Source organism: Elephas maximus, chromosome 3 (genome assembly GCF_024166365.1).
Source record: "Elephas maximus indicus isolate mEleMax1 chromosome 3, mEleMax1 primary haplotype, whole genome shotgun sequence".
Lineage (NCBI taxonomy): Eukaryota > Metazoa > Chordata > Mammalia > Proboscidea > Elephantidae > Elephas > Elephas maximus.
The window spans coordinates 215,110,150-215,131,808 of record NC_064821.1 but is presented as its reverse complement, the minus strand read 5'-3'; the positions used below and the strand labels follow the sequence as shown (position 1 = coordinate 215,131,808).

The 21,659-nt window shown below is 43.1% G+C and overlaps 1 protein-coding gene across 9 annotated transcripts in view; it reads right to left on the bottom strand.

Annotated features, from left to right (window-relative positions):
* Positions 1-21,659, bottom strand: part of NME7 (NME/NM23 family member 7) — a 498,467-nt gene that overhangs the window by 149,621 nt on the left and 327,187 nt on the right. Inside the window, exon 13 of one of the 9 annotated variants that reach the window (XM_049881295.1) lies at positions 2-636. The exons of 7 other annotated variants lie outside the window; for them this stretch is intronic. In XM_049881295.1, coding sequence (XP_049737252.1) covers positions 604-636 — 33 coding nt within the window. In that variant the 3' untranslated portion in view covers positions 2-603. Of the gene's footprint in view, position 1; positions 637-9,444; positions 11,686-21,659 lie in introns of those variants that run through there. One more of the 9 variants, XM_049881292.1, reaches the window with a different exon arrangement.

The window sequence follows — 21,659 nt, the reverse complement described above, 5'->3', positions numbered from 1 at the left end:
TGGGCTGTCATGGGGGAACTGCCCTTTTAATTTTAAGTGACACTGCAGAAAAACACACAAGGTGGTGGGCTGTGTTGAGCCTGCACTGAATGCTGTCTTGCGTCTCTTCCCTGTCCTCCAGTACCTTCTGAAGCTGCGGGAGACCTGGCCCGGCCCGTCGCTGGGCTGGTTAACTTGCTTTGTGCATTTCTTTTCTTTTCTTTTCTCTGGAGGCATCACATGTTGGTGCTGTCTTTATGAATGTTTTAACCATTTTCATGGTGGAAGAATTTTATATTTATGCAGTTGTACAATTTTATTTTTTTTCTGCAAGAAAAAGTGTAATGTATGAAATAAACCAAAGTCACTTGTTTGAAAATAAATCTTTATTTTGAACTTTATAAAAAGCAATGCAGTACCCCGTAGACTGGTGTTAAATGTTGTCGAAAGTGCAAAATCCATGTTCTAACATATGTAATATTTGCCAGGAGTACAGCGCTCTTGTTGATCTTGTATTCAGTCAGGTTAAAACAATGGACAATAAAAGAATGAACACATTTCTCATGTGTGTGACTGTCTCGTGTCTGCAAGTCCCAAGTTGTGACTTCTTTGCTTTCTACACTGCTAATTATCCAAGATCTTGAAGAAATACTGAACCTGAAAGACAGACACATGGTTTCATGAGTTCATATGGAAGTTTAGCCTCTTCTACACAACAGTGGCAGAGGTGGGCAGCTTGGTCAGGAATCCGTGGGCGCTGGATCAGCAAAGACCACCCCTTCCCAAGGAGACCACCGAGTTAGTTCTGAAGTAGACGGCGGCAGGCAGAGAATATCAACGACACTTTAGTTTAATAAAAGTTCAGTTTTAGGAATATTTTGCAGTGCTACTTCACCCACTTCAGAAAACATGATTTTGGTTCCTGCTAGTGTGTTTCCTTCCAGGGGCCCTGGTGGCACAGTGGTTAAAGTGCTCAACTGCTAACAGAAAGGTCAGTGGTTCGAAACCACCAGCGGCTCTGCAGGAGAAAGATGTGGCAGACTGCTTCTGTAAAGATTTACAGCTTTGGAAACCCTATGGGTCACTATGAGTTGGAATTGACTGCAGTGGGTGGTGTGCTTCATTAGTTATGTCTATTTTTTTCTTTTTAAAGAAGGTAGCAGTTTAGTTTTAAAAAACGAAGTTAGGTTTGAGGTTCAGTAAATTAACCAGGTTCATATCTGGGTTCATGGTTTAGCCTAAGTCCTTATTCATCTGTATTTTAAAATGAGCTTTAGTATGAAAGAAGGCAACGGTCAACTAAAAAACATTTTCCAGGTACACAAAGTTGTGATGTCGAGCTGAAGACTTACTATGACTTTCACAATATGGGAAATACCCAAACTAAAATTATGGAGTCATATTTCTGAGAACGGAAACCTTTCACAAAGCCTATGTGCCTGAGCTCAAGCAAATCTTCCTTGCCTTCAGGCCAGTTGGTGTGAGTCAGGAGCGTTCCTCTTTACGGAGAGACACCCAGGGGCCAGAGGCCACAGCCCCGTAGAAAACACAGCTAACTCAGAAGCGCCAGTAGCATGTAAATTTCCACCTTACTGCCTACACTGACTATCCTGGTGACCTGCTTTTCCTTTATTCTTTAGAAGTATCACCTGAGCGCAATCTCTAGAGCAGCAAACTCTGTGAGACAGGTGTACAGCTGAGGCACGATGACTCCACTGAACAGGAGGAGCAAAAGAAATGGGGAAAATCACCCAACTATTTAGCTGCAAAGTCTTCAGGGGCCCTCTTAATGACTGAGGAAATATAGTAAAATCTCTAAACAATTTATTTACATAGAGCTGGGTTTCTCAAAAAGTAACGGAAGGTATTCCTCCTAAATCAGAAGATTGTGTGTCCTGCTGCAACAGTTCATTTGGCAGGGCTGTATATGGCTTAACTGTGATGTCTGAATAAGAAGGGGAAGGAAGAGGCATCTGAAGAAAAGGGAACATTTATTCAAGTTGGAGGGCAGTTTGCATTATTCAGGCTGTTCCATGGTCACGACCTTGACCAAACAACCCACTGCTTTCACATGTACTGTGAACCTTCTGTTCTGAGCCATCACGTGTGCATGTGTGTGTGCTCGTGTGTGGCTGCTTTCTGCCTATCCTTCAAGATCTTGTCCAAGTCTTGCTTCCCTGTAACCTCTTCAGACTGTGCCAGCCCATTCCTCAACCATGATCCTAGAGTTTACAGTACTACCAAGAGACTGGGGAATGTGCTTTGTGTTCTTTGACTCAACGGGTATTTGCTGACTGCATACTCTGGGCTAAGCACTCTTCTGAGAGCTACAGATGCACCAGTGAACAAAACAGACAAAAACATTCTAGTGTTAAGTACTTGCATATTTCTGACACTCTTACTTCTACACATTTATCATGTCTCTCGTTGGGGATTATCAGATTACTCCCCCCTTGGGTGTAGGGACAGTATCATCTGCCTCCTTGGGGGTTTCTTACCACATTCTAGAAAGGGGTTTTCACAAAAGGCCAGCCAATCAAATACTTAATTCCTCACAAAGAGTTTCTCAAAGGAGGGATGAGTACAACTTAGAATTAAAGGCACTGGAATAGTTATTTAATAGAGAAAAAAGGATTCGCTTTTCAATTTCTTTTTTCAATCCATCATATTCCATGAAAGAGAAAGTTTCACATGGTGCTAGTATGTCTTCAAACCTGGTCAATTTCCCTTTCAAATAAAGGAAGACAGACCTTGGGCTCAGAACCTTTGGTAAGCAGTATCATCTAGCTAGAGGTTAGTAACTTTCATTTTCATTGTATTTATTTCATTACCTTCAAGTAACTTCTATTATAACAAAATGTACAAAGACCTGGAGTTAGACAACTAAAAGAGAAACACGCTCGGCATTTCCCAAGCTGAAAACACTGAAGAAAAAATTCAAGCCTCAGGTCACACTATTGAAGGAGTCTAAGAACAAAATATTAAACAATGCAGGAAGCATCAAAAGAAGATGGAAGGAATACACACAGTCACTGTACCAAAAAAAACATTAAACCCTTTCAGAAGGTAGCATATGATCAAGAACCGATGGTACTGAAGGAAGAAGCCCAAGCGGCACTTGATGGTATTGGTGAAAAACAAGATTCCAGGAATTGACGGAGTACCAATTGAGATGTTTTAACAAATGGATGCAGCACTGGAAGTGCTCACTCGTCATCTATGCCAAGAAATTTGGAAGGCAGCTACCTAGCCAACCAACTTGAAGAGATCCATATTTGTGCCCACTCCAAAGAAAGGTGATCCAACAGAATGTGGAAATTATCAAACATATCATTAAATATCATATGCAAGTAAAATTTTGCTGAAGATCATTCAAAAATGGTTACAGCAGTATATCAACAGGGAACTGCCAGAAACTCAAGCTGGATTCAGAAGATGTGGAATGAGGGATATCATTGCTGATGTCAGATGGATCCTGGCTGAAAGCAGAGAATACTGAAAGATGTTTACCTGTGTTTTATTGACTATGCAAAGGTATCCGACTGAGTGGATCATACCAAATTATGGATAACATTGTGAAGAATGGGAATTCCAGAACGCTTAATTGTGCTCATGAGGAACCTGTACCTAGACCAAGAGGTAGTCATCCAAACAAAACAAGGGGATACTATGTGATCTAAAATCAGGAAAGGTGTGCATCAGGGTTGTATCTTTTCACCATACTTATCCAACCTGTATGGATCCAACCTGTATGCCGAGCAAGTAATCCAAGAAGCTGGACTAAATGAAGACGAATGTGGCATCAGGATTCGAGGAACAAGCATCAACAACCTGTGAGATGCAGATGACACGACCGTGCTTGCAGAACGCAAAGAGGACTTGAAGCACTTACTGCTGAAGATCAAAGACCACGGCCTCCAGTGTGGATTACAGCTCAACATAAAGAAAACCAAAATCCTCAAAACTGGATCAATAAGCAACATCATGATAAATGGAGGAAATATTGAATTTGTCAAGGATTTAATTTTACTTGCATCTATAATCAACACCCATGGAAGCAGCAGCCAAGAAATCAAACAAAGTATCGCGTTGGGCAATTCTGCTGCAAAAGACTTTGTTAAAAGTGTTAAAAAGCAAAGATGTCACTTTGAGGACTGAGGTGGGCTTGATCCAAGTCATAGTATTTTCAATTGCCTCATATGTATGCAAAAGTTGGACAATGCATAAGACCAAAGAACTGATGCCCTTTAATTATGGTGTTGGTGAAGAATATTTAATATACCACGGACTGCCAGAAGAAGGGACAAATCTGTCTTCAAAGCAGTACAGCCAGAGTGCTCCTTAGAAGGAGGGCAAGACTTCATCTCACTTACTTTGGACACGGTATTAGGGGGGCCAGTCCCTGAAGAAGGACATCATGCTTGGTAGAGCAAAGGGTCAGCAGAGAAGAGGAAGACCCTCAACGAGATGGACTGACACAGTGGCTGCTACAATGGGCTCAAACATAGCACTAATTGTGAGGATGGTGCAGGACCAGGCAGTGTTTCATTCTACTATACACCGTCAGCTATGAATCGGAACTGGCTTGACTGCACTTAACAACAACGTTAGTTTTCCATTTATAGCAGTAAAATATTCAAGTATAGCAGTGAATAGATTTCCAGAATAGTAAATACTTCAGGTGGTACTCAGAAATTTAGAAACCTCTGCTCTAAAATATAGTGTTAACAGAAGCCAAGGTTTTCAGTTCTGGACTCGTTTGGACAAAATCTAATTTGAACCCTATCTATTTTGGAACAACGGCATGCCTTGTCTCCTCAAGCTGCAATTACTACCAGAGGGAACTGCTCCAACTCCAAATTAAAAACATTATCAGCCATCAGATACGAAAGCCCAGTTATCAGAATCTTTTAAAGTCCAATGACAGCTTATGGTCCTGGCTTCTTAAAGGATTAGTAACACTTTGATATCAGTGTATATGTGGCCCATGGAGGAAACCCTGAGGGCATAGTGGTTAAGATCTACAGCTGCTAACCAAAAGGTCAGCAGTTTGAATCCACCAGGTGCTCCCTGAAAACGCTATGGAGCAGTTGTACTCTCTCCTATAGGGTCGCTATGAGTCAGAATAGACTTGACGGCAATGGGTTTGGTTTTTCTGGGTGGCCCATGGAAGAGGATCAAGTGAAGCTACCTTGAAAATCTAGGACTAAAGCCTCATGAATACAGAGGAAACTATCCAAGGAGCACTCAAGAACAGTTTTAACCAAGTGAGTAAACTGATCTTGGTTTCAAGTTCAAGAGAGGAAAAAATGACTCTTTCCTCTCTAAGAGGTGATGAGCATTAGCCAGACATGTTATCTGCTGCCCCCTCAGCTCTGCATTGGGTAAGATGACCAGGAAATAGAGAGATGGGACTCGTTCGTCCAACCAATGATCCCAGTTAATACCCACATCCCACCCAATGTGAAGCAGAGAGGACTGGACCAGGCAAATGCTTTAATTCCTACTTTTCTCCCAGTCTGTTTTGAAGGAGTAAGTATCTCATTAAGCTATTGACTGTTCCTGACTATGAAATCCAGCTATTTTATTTGGTCACATACGAATCACATACCCCAAGAAAAGGCCCATACTGTAGTGTCATCTCTAGCTTGCCTCAACACTAAGCTTTTTTAAAAAAACTGGGATTTCATAAATTCAGGAATCTTATGGGCAGTCTGTAAAGCGCCACCTTTCCCAAGGAAACACATACCTTCCTCTAGTGTGGGTCCTAAGCAGACCAAGTTGGGAGGTGCCACAGGGTAATCTGGAACCCACCGCTTCAGCCAGCCACAATGCCTGGCACAGTCATTATTGGACTAGTACTTTGGTTTAAGCGCTTCAGGGATCAAACTCTTTCCTTCTATGTATTATCTGTGAAAGGTGGCCCTTTAGGGGCCATAACTTGCCATAGGGATGTATGGTTATTGAATTAGCAGTAATGGAGGAGCACAGAGCAGTCTTACAGGCATGGGATGTGGGACTCCTTACTTTTTGATAATGAGCAGGGGGTTCTACGATGACCAGAGAACAGGGATCAAGCTTTGGGGAGGTGCTACACTGGAACTTATGGGCATCGAGAGAATACTCTAAGGCTAATGGACCCTTAAGGAGCCCTGGTGGTGCAAATGCTTAAGTGCTTGGCTGCTAATAGACAATCAAGAAATTTTTATTGCATTTAATTTGTGAAAATACCTATAAGCCTTCTTCTATCCTGAGGATACCAATGAAAGGAAAACATACAGACAGCTAAAACAAAAAGAAGTCCATAACTCATTTTTAAAAAAAATAGGTGCCATTTTTGGGGGATTTTTTTTCTTATTCAAAACTATACACAAATTGTTTTGTGACACTGGTTGCAATTCCTGCATTGTGTCAGCACTCTTCCCTTTTCCCTTTCCACCCTGGGTTCCCTGTGTCCATTCCTTCAGTTTTCCCGTCCCTTTCTGCCTTCTCATCTTTGTTTTTGGGCAGCGGTTGCCCATTTGGTCTCATATACTTGACTGAACTAACAAGCACATTCCTCACGGGTGTTACGGTTTGTTTTATAGGCCTGTCTAATCTTTGGCTGAAAGGTGGACTTTGGGAGTGGCTTCTGTTGTGAGTTAGCAACGTGTCCTGATGCCATAGTCTTGGGGGTTCCTCTAGTCTCTGTCAGGTTAGTAAGACTGGTCTTTTTTTGCGAATTTGACTTTTGTCCTACATTTTCCTCCTGCACTCTCCAGGACCCTCTATTGTGATCCCTGTCAGAGTGGTCAGTGGTGGTAGCTGGGCACCATCTAGTACTTCTGGACTCAGGCTGGTGGAGGCTGTGGTTCCTGTGGTCCGTTAGTCCTTTGGACTAGTATTTTTCTTGTGTCTTTGGTTTTCTTCATTCTCCTTTGCTCTGGACAGGATGGGACCCAAAGATGTATCTAAGATGGCAGATTGCAGGCTTCTAAGACCTCAGATGCTACTAACCAAAGTAGGATGTTGAAAATTTTCTTTATGAACTATGGCTATGCCAATTGACCTAGATGTCCTCTGATACAATGGTCCCCAGCCCTTAGCCCCAGTAACTCAGTCCCACAATGTATCTGGATGTGTCTAGGAAGCTTCTATGACTTTGCCTTGGTCAAGTTGTGCTGACTTCCCTTATATTGTGTGTTGTCTTTTCCTTCACCAAAGTTAACACTTGTCTAATATTTAGTTAGTGATTTCCCCTCCCCTCCCTTGTAACCATCAAAGAGTGTTTTTTTTTTTTTTTCTATATGTAAACCTTTTCTTGGGCTTTTACAATAGTGGTCTCATATAATATTTGTCCTTTTGTGATTGACTTATTTCGCTCAGCATAATGCCCTTCAGATTCATCCATGTTGTGAGATGTTTCCCAGATTCATCGTTGTGCTTTATCACTGCATAGTAGTCCATGGTGTATATGTACCCTAATTTGTTGGTCCATTCACTGTTGATGGGCATTTAGGTTGTTTCCATCTTTCTGCTGTGAATAATGCTATAGTGAACATGGATGTGCATATGTCTATTTGTGTGACGACTCTTATTTATGTAGGAGTAGGACTGCTGTACCGTGTGGTATTTCTATTTCTAGCTTTTTAAGGTGCCGTATTGTTTTCCAAAGTGGTTGTACCATTTTACAATTCCATCAGCAGTGCATAAGAGTTCCAATCACCCTGCATCCTCTCCAACATTTTTTATTTTTTTATTAGTGCCAGTAATGTCAAGGTGAGGTGGTATCTCATTGTGGTTTTGATTTGCATTTCTCTAGTGGCTAATGATAACCAGCATTTCCTCATGTATCTGTTAGCCGTTTGAATGTCTCTTTTGGTGAAGAGTCTGTTCATATCCTTTGCCCATTTTTTAACTGGATTATTTGTCTTTTTGTTGTTGAATTATTCTTTAGATTTTAGAGATTGGACCCTTGTCGGATATGTCATAGTGGAAATTTTTTTCTCAGTCTATAGGCTGTCTTTTTACTCCTTTAGTGAAGTCTTTTTTTTTTTAATTGTACTTTATATGAAGGTTTACAAAGCAAATTAGTTTTTCACTAAACAATTAGTACACATACTGTTCTGTGACACTGGTTGCCAATTCCACGACATGTCAACACTCTGCCCTTCTCGACTCTGGGTTTCCTCTTACTAGCTTTTCTGTCCCTTCCTGCCTTCTTGTCCTTAACCCTGGGTTGGTGTGCCCGTTTAGTCTTGTTTTGTTTTACGGGACTGTCCAATCTTTGGCTGAAGTCAGGAATGCCTTCATTACTGAGCTAAAAGGATGTCCAGGGGCCATACTCTTGGAGTTTTTCTAGTCTCTGTCAGACCAGTAAGTCTGATCTTTTTTTGTGAGTTAGAATTTTGTTCTACATTTTCTCCAGCTCTGTCCAGGATCCTCTATTGTCATCCCATGTCAGTGCAGTTGGTGGTGGTGCAGGGCACCACCTAGTTGTGCTGGTCTCAGTCTGGTGGAGGCCATGGTAGTTGTGGTTCATTAGTCCCTTGGACTAGTCTTTCCCTTGCGTCTTTGGTTTTCTTCACTCTCCCTTGCTCCAGACGGGGTAGGGCAAGTAGAATATCTTAGATGGCTGCTCACAAGCTTTTAAGACCCCAGAGTCTACTCTTTTGGTGATGTCGTTTTAATTTTTAGGAGCACCCCTAGGCTTTAATCTTATGATAGCTGACTGCCGGGTCTTTTCTCTTGTGGAACTGCTGGTGCATTTGAACTGCAAACCTTTTGGCCAGCAGCCAAGAGCTTAACTGTTGTGCTACAGATCACCTTCCCATAAAGACTGCTACCTAGAAAACCCTGTGGGGCAGTTCTGCTCTGTCACTTGGGGTCACTATGAGTCAAAAGCAACTCCACGGCACCTGACAACAACAACGGACACTTTGGGGTTGTGCTAGAGAAACCGCCTGTGCCTACAGCCGACCTTTCTCCTTTTCTTCGCACCTGTCACCTGCGCCACCTACCTTGTGCCCAGAACTATGAACTGGGAGAGGGGAGTGTCCAGACAACCACGGTTGTCATGGAATTTTTGCCTTCACACTTCTAAATGTCTTAAATGTCCAGACTATTCTCATCTATACCTACTTTCTTTTCTTCCCTTCTTCTGCAATTCATTCATTTAACTAGCATATTGAGCAATTTCATCCATGATAATTCAACCATGCTAAAGTAGCCTGGGCAGAGGCCCTTGAGGATCAGAAGAATGGACTACAAAATTTATAGGGTCTAGCGCACTTTTTTTTTTTTTTTTAGTGTAGAATTGGAGAACTGGTGGCACACTGGTTAAAAGCTACAGCGAGCTATGGCTGCTAACCAAAAGGCTGGCAGTTTGAACCCATCAGCTGCTCTTTGAAAACCCCATAGGGCAGTTCTACTCTGTCCTATAGGGTTGCTATAAGCCAGAATCTACTCGACGGCAGTGGGTTTTTTTTTTTTTTTTGTAGCACAGAATAAATAGGGGCAGTGGTGATTCAGTGGTAGAATTCTCACCTTCCACGCAGAGGACAAGGGTTCAGTTCCCAGCCAATGCACCTCATATGAAATGTTTGTCAGTAGAGGCTTTAGTGTTGTATGATGCTGAACAGATATCTGCAGAGCTTCCAGACTATGGCAGACTAGGAAGAAAGGCCTGGTGACCTACTTCTGAAAGTTGGCCAACGAAAACCCTATGGATCACAATGGTCCAATACACAACCAATCATGCGAGGGCAGAGGACTGGGCAGCCTTTTGTGTGCATGGGGTCAGGAGTCAACGCAGTGGCGGCTAACAATAACAAGTGCACAATGAAAATGCAGGGCCCCTTGTTCGAAAGTTATTAAGAATTTCAAGATGGCGTCAGCAAGAGTATTAAATCAAGCATGGGGCTATTTTTTTTTTTTTTTAATTTTTATTGTGGTTTAAGTGAAAGTTTACAAATCAAGTCAGTCTCTCATACAAAAATTTATATGCACCTTGCTAAATACTCCTAGTTGCTCTCCCTCTAATGAGATGGCACACTCCTTCCCTCCACTCTATTTTTGTGTCCATTTGGCCAGCTTCTGACCCTCTCTGCCCTGTCATCTCCTCTCCAGACAGGAGCTGCCCACATAGTCTCATGTGTCTAACTGAGCCAAGAAGCTCACTCCTCACCAGTATCATTTTCTGTCTTATAGTTCAGTCCAATCCCTGTCTGAAGAGTTGGCTTTGGGAATGGTTCCTGTCTTGAGCTAACAGAAGGTCTGGGGATCATGACCTCTGGGGTCCTTTTAGTTTCAGTCAGACCATTAAGTCTAGTCTTTTTAGGAGAATTTGAGGTCTGCATCCCACGGCTCTCCTGCTCCCTCAGAGGTTCTCTGTTGTGTTCCCTGTCAGGGCAGTCATCGGTTGTAGCTGGGCATCATCTAGTTCTTCTGGTCTCAGGTTGATGTAGTCTGGTTTATGTGGCCATAGCATCATTTTTAAGTGTGTGGCCCATGAAGATAGCCCTGGCTAGAAGGGGCACAAAGTAAGTTGAAAGTTGTTTCTCAACTGATATATTTTAAAACCAATATCACATTATTTGCACACTAAAAAATTGTACCTCAGTGAAATTCAGATTGGCTTGATAGTATCTAAAAATCTATCTAGTATAATGGCACAGGCACACATATTCTAATTTGGTGTCGGAGCTCCAGCACCAGCAGTGAGATAGATAAATTCTGTAAGGGTTAAGGCACATCTGTTGTTGTTGTTTGGTGCTGTTGGGTCAGTCCCGACTCATAGTGACCCCGTGTACTGCGGAAACACTGCCTGGTCCTGAGCCATCCTCATGATCATTGTTATGCTTAAGCCTATTGTTGCAGCCATCATGTCAATCCATCTCCTTGAGGTCTCCCTCTTTTCTGCTGACCCTCTGCTTTACCAAGCATGATGTCCTTCTGTAGAGTCCAATCCCTCCTAATAACATGTCCAAAGTACGTGAGACAAAGTCTCACCATCCTCACTTCTCAGGTACATGTATAATCTTAAAAAAAAAAAAAACAAAAAACCTACAAGTGTTTATGATGCTCATCCAGCATTAAGAATCACTGAGAAAAGGATGCTTGTACTCTACCTCCAACGTGTCTGATTCGGTTGTCTGTGGTAGAGCCCACGCATCAGTAGAGTTAAGCTCCACTGGAGACTCTGATGCGTAGCCGGGTTTATTAAGATGTGCAAAGAGACTTCCTGCCAGCTCAGCAAGTAGAAATTCCACTGGTGGACTGGTGGGTAGGACTAAAATCATTAGCACTGAGGCTCATTTTTGCTAGTCACCGTACTCAGGGCAATGATAAGAGATTCTCGGGACACTGTTCTTGAGCCTACGCTTGAAGCAATTACAGAAAACTTATGCTTGTTTGAATTCCACTGTTATGGAATTTCCAGTGATTTTGACTGTAGACATGAGAGACTATTCAACGGGAGATCAGAGAGCTGGTGTGGAAGATACAGGTTCAAGCCCCGATCCTGCCAACTTAGCCATTTCCCAATCTCGTAAGATCTTATATGATGAGGAAGACACGGGACCTCTGAGTCTCGTGATCCTCATCCACAACTGGAAATGGTGATAACAGATTCACAGAGCTGTTTTGAAGGCGATGAGATTTATGGATGAAATTAGACTGTATACTATGAAGTAACAGGAAGCCATACGCTGTCATTCTTATTAAAACCTACAGTTACAAAGAAAGACAATACAAGGCTGTAAGCCTTCAAGTTAATATTACAAATAGTCAAGTATAACTACCCATTCACACAGCAATTGTATATTCAGGTAAAATTTGCTTTCTTCATCCATGTCAACTACAACTTACCCCTTTTATGAAATATTCTGTGTTCCACAGGCAATTACTTATTCCCATGTCTATCTTTACACGCCACAGTGATTTTATTTGATTACTTCCTTTTTCTAGGCTATGAGCGTTTTGAGGATCAAGTCCTACTCATCTCTAAATTATCATGGATGAAATTACTCAATATGCTAGTTAAATGAATGAACTGCAGAAGAAGAGAAGGAAAGGAAGTAGGTATAGATGAGAATAGTTTGGGCATTTAAGACATTTAGAAGTGTGAAGGCACATGTTTGTCTGGACACTCCCCTCTCCCAGTTCATAGTTCTGGGCACATGGGAAGTGGCCCAGGTGACAGGTGCGAAGAAAAGGAGAAAGGTCGGCTGTAGGCACAGGCGGTTTCTCTAGCACAACCCCAAAGTGTCCGTTGTTGTTGTCAGGTGCCGTGGAGTTGCTTTTGACTCATTGTGACCCCAAGTGACAGAGCAGAACTGCCCCACAGGGTTTTCTAGGTAGCAGTCTTTATGGGAAGGTGATCTGTAGCACAATGCTTAAGCTCTTGGCTGCTGGCCAAAAGGTTTGCAGTTCAAATGCACCAGCAGTTCCACAAGAGAAAAGACCCGGCAGTCAGCTGAGTAGAAAATATGGTTGTAACAGCTAGATTTTAAACAAGCAGTGGGAGTTGGGTGTTGGGGAAGGTACAGGGGGAGGCAGACTATGGAAGATGACAGCTGGCAGACTGGCTGGACGTGGGCAGCTTTGGGGCAGGGGTGAGGGAGGAGAGGGCCTATGGTGTGGGGGGTGAGAAGACGTTACCAGTAGGCCACACCCATGTGAGACCTGATCCTTTCCATATCTTTGCTGGACTTCCTCTCCTCTTTGTCTTCCCTTCCTGAGTCACCACTTATTTTCAGCTCCCAGAACACACAGCTCAGAGCGGACAGTTCTGAGGAAAGCAGTGTTAGCTAACGGAAGTCTAGGGCTCTCCAGACTGAATGGCTCAGAGGAAACACCCTGACCTTGACATGAAGGAGATGAAACGTTGTCCTTGCCTATTGCCACAGACACAGAGTCCCGAAAGTTCTTCGGCTCCAGATGTACCTCCTCAAATCTATTTATAAAGTTGAACTAAGTTAACTTACATATATTCTCCTTCACATATATTCATCTTCTCCAAAGGTTCAGGGACCATATTTGAAATATTTTAAGACAGAATGAAAATTTCACATTAAAAACAACTACCCATTTCAGTAAATCTGTACACTTAATGCCTTCCAAGTTCTCTTTTAAAGCCCCTGATTCGTCTGACCACTGAATACCAATGAGAACAACTCCCTTCTAAAGCTGAAAAGTTATCCCTCAATCGAGAATGGAGTGGTGCTGACCTTTATGGGAAACATAATACCTTCTTTTCTAATATAACTAAAGACACAGGTGTCTGATCTATAAATTCACTGTATGTGGCCTGTCTCTCACCACGTCTGCCTTGAAGGTGGTTTTAGCTGTAGCTGGCTCCTCCCTCTCCCCTCAGAAAATATAAAAAATATAAATAGATCCTTGTCACTTCTGTTCCCTTCTCCTGCCCACTCCCAATGATTAAGAAGTATTTTCTGAGAGTTACCTCCTCTCAGTGTGAGTCACGGGTAATTTTTTATTATTCACATCTTAAATTTTACTCTTCAACAATGGAGTACTTGCTACATGTTAAGTGCTTTACATAGACTGTGGTATGTGATCCTTACAATTAACTTGGAAAAAAAAATCCATTATTGTCAAGTTGATTTTGACTCATGGCGACTCCATGTGTTACACAGTAGAACTGAGCTCCATAAAGTTTTCCTGGCTGTAATCTTTACAGAAGCAGATAGCCAGGCCTTTCTTCTATGGTGCTGTTGGGTGGGTTTGAACTGCCAACTTTTTAGCTAGTAGCCAAGCACAAACGGTTTGTGATACCCAACCGAAAAAAATCCATTGCCATCAAGTTGATTCAGATTCATAGCAACCCTATAGGACAGTTTAGAGCTGCCTCACAGGCTTTCTAAGGCACACTGCCACATCTTTCTCCCATAGAGCAGCTGGTAAGTTTGAACCATCGATCTTCTGGTTAGCAGCCAAGTGCTTAACCACTGCACCAACAGGGCTCCTTCTTGGGACATTCCAAACAAACCAATCCCAGTGCCGCTGAGTCGATTCTGACTTATAGTGACCCTATAGGACAGAGGAGAACTGCCCCATAGAGTTTCCAAGGAGCACCTGGTGGATTCGAACTGTCGACCCTTTGGTTAGCAGCCGTAGCATTTAACCACTACGTCACCAGGGTTTCCTTGGGACATCCAGGAACCTTAAAATTAACTTTGTTGTTGTTTGGGTGCTGTTGAGCTGATTCCGACTCACAGCAACCTCATGCAACAGAGCAGAACTGCCCCGCAGGGTTTTCTTGGCTACAATCTTTGCGGAAGCAGATCACCAGGCCTTTCTCCCTCAGAGCCGCTGGGTGGGTTCGAACTGCCAACCTTTTGGATAGCAGCTGGGTGCTTAACCATTGCACTACCAGAGCTCCTTACAATGAACCTTACTATGAACTTTACAAGGTAGGTGTTCTTTTCAGTTTTCAGTTGAGAAGAAGAATAAAGGAACATGGTAATATGTCAATACCTGGGGAATTTGGGTAAAGAGTTCATAGAAACAGTAATTTTTTTGGTAACCTTTCTGCAAGTCTGAAATTATTTCAGAATGAAATGATCAAAATATTAGTAGAAAGAAAAATACAATATAGTAAAAAACAAAACCAAACAAACAAGAAAACAGTGGATTTGGATTATTTTCTAGTGCTCTTTGGCAAGCTAATTAAACTCTCTGAGCTGTTTTCTAATCTAAAATTTGAGGATGAATAAGACTACCTCATTGGGTCATTGTCTATTAAATCAGATATGTCTGTGGGTGGATTTATAAAGTTGCAGCACTTTGTACAAACTACAGCACCTCTGGCCCAGTGTTTCCACTCACGTCCATAGGTCAGGACGGGTTGTGCCTCAAGTCAGCCACAGTGGTGCTAAGGCACGGGCCATCTCGGCTGGAAGTGCCAAGCAACCAGGGGAGAAATGCAGATTAATTTGACACTTCATATTAGGAACTCATTTTTGCTGACTCTTCCCAGAAGAAAGGTTTTTCATAGAGAACATATTCTGTCTGTAGAAAACTGGCTTCAAATGAGAAACACAATGTAGATATAATGGCTTATTCTTGAAGTGAGTGATTTTCACCCCGGCTGTACATCAGAATCACCCTACGGAACTTTAAAAACACAACCACCAAGACCAGACCCTTGGGCAAGCACCCTGGGAGTCTGACTCATTACGTCCCGAGCTGAACCCAGACCTCCACATTTTCAAACAGCTCCACAGAGAATTCTAAAGCTCACTGGAGTTGAAATCCCTGCTCTAGATCGAAAGGTGGTAAAGTGGGTGCCTCAAAAATCAGGGCTGGAACGGGGACCATCTGATATCGTCATAAACAATCAGAAAGAATAAACACTTGCAGCTTACTTGGCTCTTGCCAGTATCCCCAGCACACTGGAGGACCTCAACGTGAGTGATGTGCCAGGGAGATGGGTAAGGCCTCACATAACGAGATGGGGAATGTGGGCAAAAAGTAGACAGTAAACTTCCACAGGGTCGCCCTGGGTACTTACACGGAAAGAAGTCAAAGCCGCCTTACAGAATGAGTTCTACAAACAATAAACAGTGACTCAGGAGAGGGATCCTGGAGTGCCCTGATGGGTTCCCTAAAGACTTGGGCCCAAAGGGCAAATGCTGACTGGGGGCCATCAGTGCTCAATGTCTTTGTAAAACGTTAACTGGAAATTAAACCCAAGGTTCTACCCATAAAACCCATTGCCGTCACGTTGATTCTGACTCACAGTGACCCTATAGGACAGAGCAGAACTGCCCCATAGTTTTCAAGGAGCACCTGGTGGGTTCAAACTACCAACCTTTTGGATAGCAGCCATAGCACTTAACCGCTATACCACCAGGGTTTCCAAAAAAAAAAAAAACCAAACCCAGTGCCGTCGAGTCGATTCCGACTCATAGCGACCCTATAGGACAGAGTAGAACTGCCCCACAGAGTTTCCAAGGAGCGCCTGGCGGATTTGAACTGCCAACCACCCTTTAAAAAACCCACAGGTTATTTGTTTCTTGGGAAGTTCTCAATGATCTATTCCATACATTTTAGTTGGAAGATCCAAGATGGAAATAACAGACCTAGAAAACTGCAACTGAAATTATCCAGAAGGAAGATACCTCCTTTATGAGGACAGACTAGAAGAGTATAAAAGCTCTTAAGTCAGACCAGATAGAAGCTGAGTGAATGTATAATCAGAGTCCATTAAATAATGAAGGGGTGGACTTTTTCACTTAAATCTGGAAAGAAATTGAGAGAGCAAATGTTGACATTTTAAAAAACAAAGCACTCCCTACATCCAAAGATTTAAAGGGCTCAAATGGTTTTAACTACATGTTGGTAATACGTTCCGAAGGACAAGTTGGGGATGCTGAAGGGACATTCTTAATCTTTGATAATGTTCTAAACGGCAATCACCATATTTTCTAACAAAATGCTCCTTGCTGCTACTAGCAAGATAAAAGTTATCCTGGGCTGAATAAATGACTGAAGTTTCAAGCTTCTTGTGTTGTTGTTGCTGTGTGCCAGTGAGTCAATTCTGACTCCCAGCAACCCTTACAGGACAGAGCAGAGCTGCCCTGTAGAGTTGCCATGCTGTAATCTTTAAGGGAGAGATTGCCAGGTTTTTTTTCCCCGAGGAGCTGCTGGTGGGTTCAAACCGCTGACCTTTCAGTTAGCAGCCAAGCGCTTAACCACTGTGCCACCAGGGTGCCTTTCAAGGTTCTTACTATGTGGCTAATTAACGAGTGTGTCGCACCGTCCATTCCTGGGTCAGGTGAACTGGGGCAACGGTTCTGAGATGACTGGTAAATAGAAAGCAGCCTGGGGAGACAGCTGCAGGAGAAAGCGAAGAGTCTGTCAGCTAATGCTAAGGTGTCGTGGAGGCCCCTACACCCTCCTGAACCCCATCCACCACCATCATCATGGGGCAAAGCAGTCTCTAAACCCTACACGGCTCCCCTGAACACTCACTGTCTCCCAGCACGAGACCTCCGTTGGTTCCCTGTTTCCCACTGTGTCACACTGAATCTCCTTGACTCGGCTTTCATAAAACCCCATGACACAGTCCACTAAAACCAGCATGGCTCGAGTCAGGCTTCCTTCTCTGGCACTCAAAAGCAGAGAAAGGGCTTTGCCAGTTGAAATGTCCCTGTATTTCATGTCTACACTGCCTTCAGGGAAAGGAATGCCCCTTTACTTCTTTCTGCGCTCCAAATTCTTCACACGCAGTAGACAGTGTTTGATGATGACATATCTGCACCCCAGGTTCTCCATCTCTTTTCTTTTTCACGCTCTTATCACCCGCTCTTTCCCTAACCTGGCAATAGATTAAAAGAAGCTTCTCACACGAGCTCCTTCACAGCCCTCTGTCAATCATGCCAATATAGTAACAGCAAACACTCATATGCATGAACAGAACGGAAAGGGCTCTGTCCCTAGGCCAGAGAAGACCGTGGTTGGTTTGTCCCTAACAATGAACAATCTAGGGCAGTAAAGAATTGGAGAGAATTTCAGGATGGTAAGAAATGAGTGGCTATATTCCTTTAGAGAAAGGTACGTGGATAAGGCTTTCAGAAAGAGGCAGGTAAGACAGAGACATGCTTCAGAAAAATACTTTTCTATCATGAATTAATTTATTTTCAAACAAGAGTATAAGTGGCCCATAAGTAACCCCAAAGTGCTTTGAGTTTCTGGAATGGCATAAAACAATGAATTGTTTAAAGCCCTATCAGTTCAAAGATTTTGTTTAGAGTAGCTTGGTTCTTTGGCCCCATCAAAATCTTGATAATTTACTTTAATGAATTTTTAATGTCCTTCTCTTAAGCTATCTCTAGAAGAAGGGTAATGTCAAAGGCTAGAACCGAACACAACCACTTAAACATAGGTCACTATACTACTGACATATTCTTTCCAGGTGCCATTTTCAAGATTAATGTTGCCAGTTTCAAGAAGAGTTTAAAACAGGGAAATATTCCCATGGATTCTATTTTTGGGAGCAGAGAAAGATGGTGGTGTTTCAAGATAATAACAGTAATGGCAACAACAACAATATTGAAAATAATGAGGTAGAGATTGACAGTGTCCACCCAACACTCAGTCTCCCTTTCTCTTTTATAAGGAGAATTTTGATTTCTTGGGAGCAGTAAAGCACCCAGCCTCCGTTACATGTAGGAATGGCCATGTGAGTAAGCACATGTTGTTGGGTAGGGCTTACAGGAAAGCTCCTTAAAAAGGGGCACAGGCAACTGGCTGTGTCCTTTCGCCCTTTACCTTTTTTCTTGCCTGGAATGAGCCATGATGCTAGAGACAGAATAGCCACTTTGGAACCAAGAGGCAAGTACCCGGGAAAGGCCGAGATTTTTGCAGACATCTCAGGCCTGAATCCTTGAGCTGCCAGTCACTGCCAACCTCCTGGTTTCTTGGTATATGACAAGAAGATCATCTCTCATTCGTTCTATTTTTGGCACTTCTGATTCTAGTGGCCAAATTCTCAACGATATAAAACAGTAATGACCACAATAATAGAGGTAACATAACAGCGCTGTTCTAAATGCTTCACGTTCCTGACTCTGTTTGATCTCACAGTACTTACCTACCTATGATTATTATGTCTCCATGACAGCTTAAGCAACTAGGGCTTAGGTCCCATAGCTAGCTAAAGAAGCAGAGTCAGGATTTGAATCCAGACAACCTGTGTGCACTATGCTTTCTACCACCCTCCTAACTAAATGACCAGGTGGCTCAATGGAGGTTCTGGCGTCACTGCTACAGCCATTCACTTCCAATTTAGACGCCTTCAATGCAGACACTTAAAGCATACAGAATATTGTCTAAAAAGACAGAGGTCAGATCAAACAGTTCCTGAGAGAAAATTCGGAAAGAAATCTGAGGATTCAGAACCACCTGTACTGGGTCAGTCGGCTTCTTCACATTTCACTAGCCTGACCTTGTCATCGCCCTTCAGGAGTATGGAATGAGGTCTTTCCTCATTGATTCACTCAATCCTTACCCTTTTAGCTGCAATCATTACCAAGGGAGCTAATTAGTGCCAGCATCATGGTGTTTTCTTCAGTGCAGGCACCAGGCCCACCCTGGGGACCTACAACTCCCCTAATACAGGTGGAAATGATCTGCCCTTATGCTTGGGTTGGTTCTGAAAAAAAGTACTCGGAAGATGCCTATGAGATTTCCTAAGATGCTTCAGGGGCCCCTTCCAAGCATGAAAGAGCTTTTCTGACCACAACTGACCTTTGAGTCAATCTATAACACGACAGTGAATCTGAAGAAAATTTGGGAATGCTGTTTAATTCTGGTTAGGTCACCTCAAAACTGAATAGTTCAGAAACTCAGAATCACAGAAATTAAGAAGTGAGAGGGCCCAGGAGAATGCTGTACAATCCCATTTGTTACATAAGTAGGCCAGAGACGGCCTCTGTGTATTGGCTTAAAATGACTCCCACTTTACTTACCTTCCCACAGAAGACCAAGATCATTAGTTCAAAGCCCGCCCGTGTGAAACACCAATCCTCATCCAACTAAATTGCTTCACATATAGTCCAAATAAACATATTTTTAGTTATTGAGAGCCTACCTAGTTTACATGACCCATGAAACTATACACACCACCTGCTAAGCATAGACAAGACAAGGCCCTGTAGCTATAAGGGAGGCCTGCTGGTACAGTGGTTAAGAGCTCAGCTGCTAACCAAAAGGTCGGCAGTTTGAATCCACCAGCTCCTTGGAACCCTATAGGGCAGTTCTACTCTGTCCTGCAGGTTTGCTATAAGTCCATGGCAATGGACTTTGGTTTTGGTAGCTGTAAAAGACCCCAAACTGTTGCCCTTCAGAACTCTCTGACTCTGAGACTCCCCACTTTGCTGCTGAGAGCTATCACCTACACATGTAAGGTCTCTTTCTGATTTCCCCTTCTCCCCCGGAAGGCTCCTCATACTCTTCCCCTTCTGGGTGTGGCATCACACTGCTGTCTCTGGAAGGTCTCTTGCTGGGAAATACTTCCCTGTTCATACAGCCCCATCCAAGTGCTGCCCCAAAGGCTTGCTGTCTGTTACCGCCTCTCCGGGTCCGGTCTGTCTTTGATCAGCCCGAGATCCTCCAACTGACCACGCCCCTCAAGTACCTGCTTTCACTTTTCTATGTGAGATGAACAACAGCAGAGAAGGCGGAGGCTTGGGCTTTATACCTCTCTGAGATCAATATTCGAATTAAGACAATTTAGGGGAAAAAATTAAGGAAGAAGAATATTTTGCTTATATCCTTCATCATTCATAACATTCTTATTGAGTGTCTTCTAATGTGCTAGACACTGTGCTAAGTACTGGGAATACAACTAATAAGATACACAAGGACTCAACTCTCATGGGAGCCTGAGAGTGAAAAAACAAACAGCAACAGCAAGCAAATACATTTTAAAAAATACACACAGAAAGGCTACTACTGCTCTGAAGAGTATATTCGAGGTCTTGGCTTTGGCACTGTGTGCTCTGACACAATAACAAGGGCTACTGAGGAGAGCTCTTCTCTGAGGAGATGGTATTACAGTGAGCTGTGAATATTAGAAGGAGCTAAACGAGAGATGGGTGAATGAGCATCAAGACAGGGAGATTAGCAAGCAGCAAAGCCCCGAGATGAGGATAAATCTGATAGGATTGAGGGAGAACACGAAAGGAAACAAAAGAATGAATGAGCAAACCAACAAAAAGCCACTGTGACTGAAACAAAGTGCCAGAAGAGCAGCATGAGATGAGGTGAGAGGAAGACAGGAGTCAGGTCATACTTTGAAAAACTGGAATGTGACCTATCCTAAGTGAAATAAAACGTTGTGCAATGTTTTAAGGAGAAGAACAATAGGATCTGTTCTGTGCTTTCAGAAGACAGCCCTGGCTGTGGTGGAACAGTAGAGAATGGAGTGGGGGGGTGAACTGCAGGGTGGTACTGAATCCGCTTCCTGGAACAATGCCTGACACATAATTAACAGGCAATGATATTAGTAGACTTAATAAATGAATGAATTTAAAAGCTCACTCTGGAGGCCCGTGCAGAGGTACAGGCCAGGGATGATGGGGCGTGGACTAGGGCAGTTTATATAATAAACAACAAAGATGGAGAGAAGCGGGAAGAGTCAGATGCATTCTGAGGGTGGACCCATAGACTGAGACGTGGACGGGGAGGCAAGAAAAAGGTATCAAGAAGGTTTCCAGGATCTTGGCTTCAGTAACAAAGTGGATAGTTATGCCATTTACTGAAATGCAGAAATGTCTGCTTGCTTATGTGTGTGTGTGTGTGTGCAGTGTGGTGTGTGTGTGTAATGTGGTGTGTGTGTGTAGTGTCGTGTGTGTGTAGTATGGTGTGGTGTGCACAGTGTGGTGTGTGTAGACAGTGTGTGTGTAGTGTGTGGTATGTGTGTAGTGTCGTGTGTGTGTAGTATGGTGTGTGTGTGTAGTGTGGTGTGTATGTAGTGTCGTGTGTGCAGTATGGTGTGGTGTGTGTGTAGTGTGGTGTATGTGTAGTGTGGTGCGTGTGTAGTGTGGTGTGTGTAGTGTGGTGTGTGTAGTATGGTATGTGTGTGCAGAGTGCCATGTGTAGTGTGGCACGTGTGTATTATGGTGTGGGGTGTGGGGTGTGTGTGTAGTATGGTGTGTGGAGTGTGGTGTGTG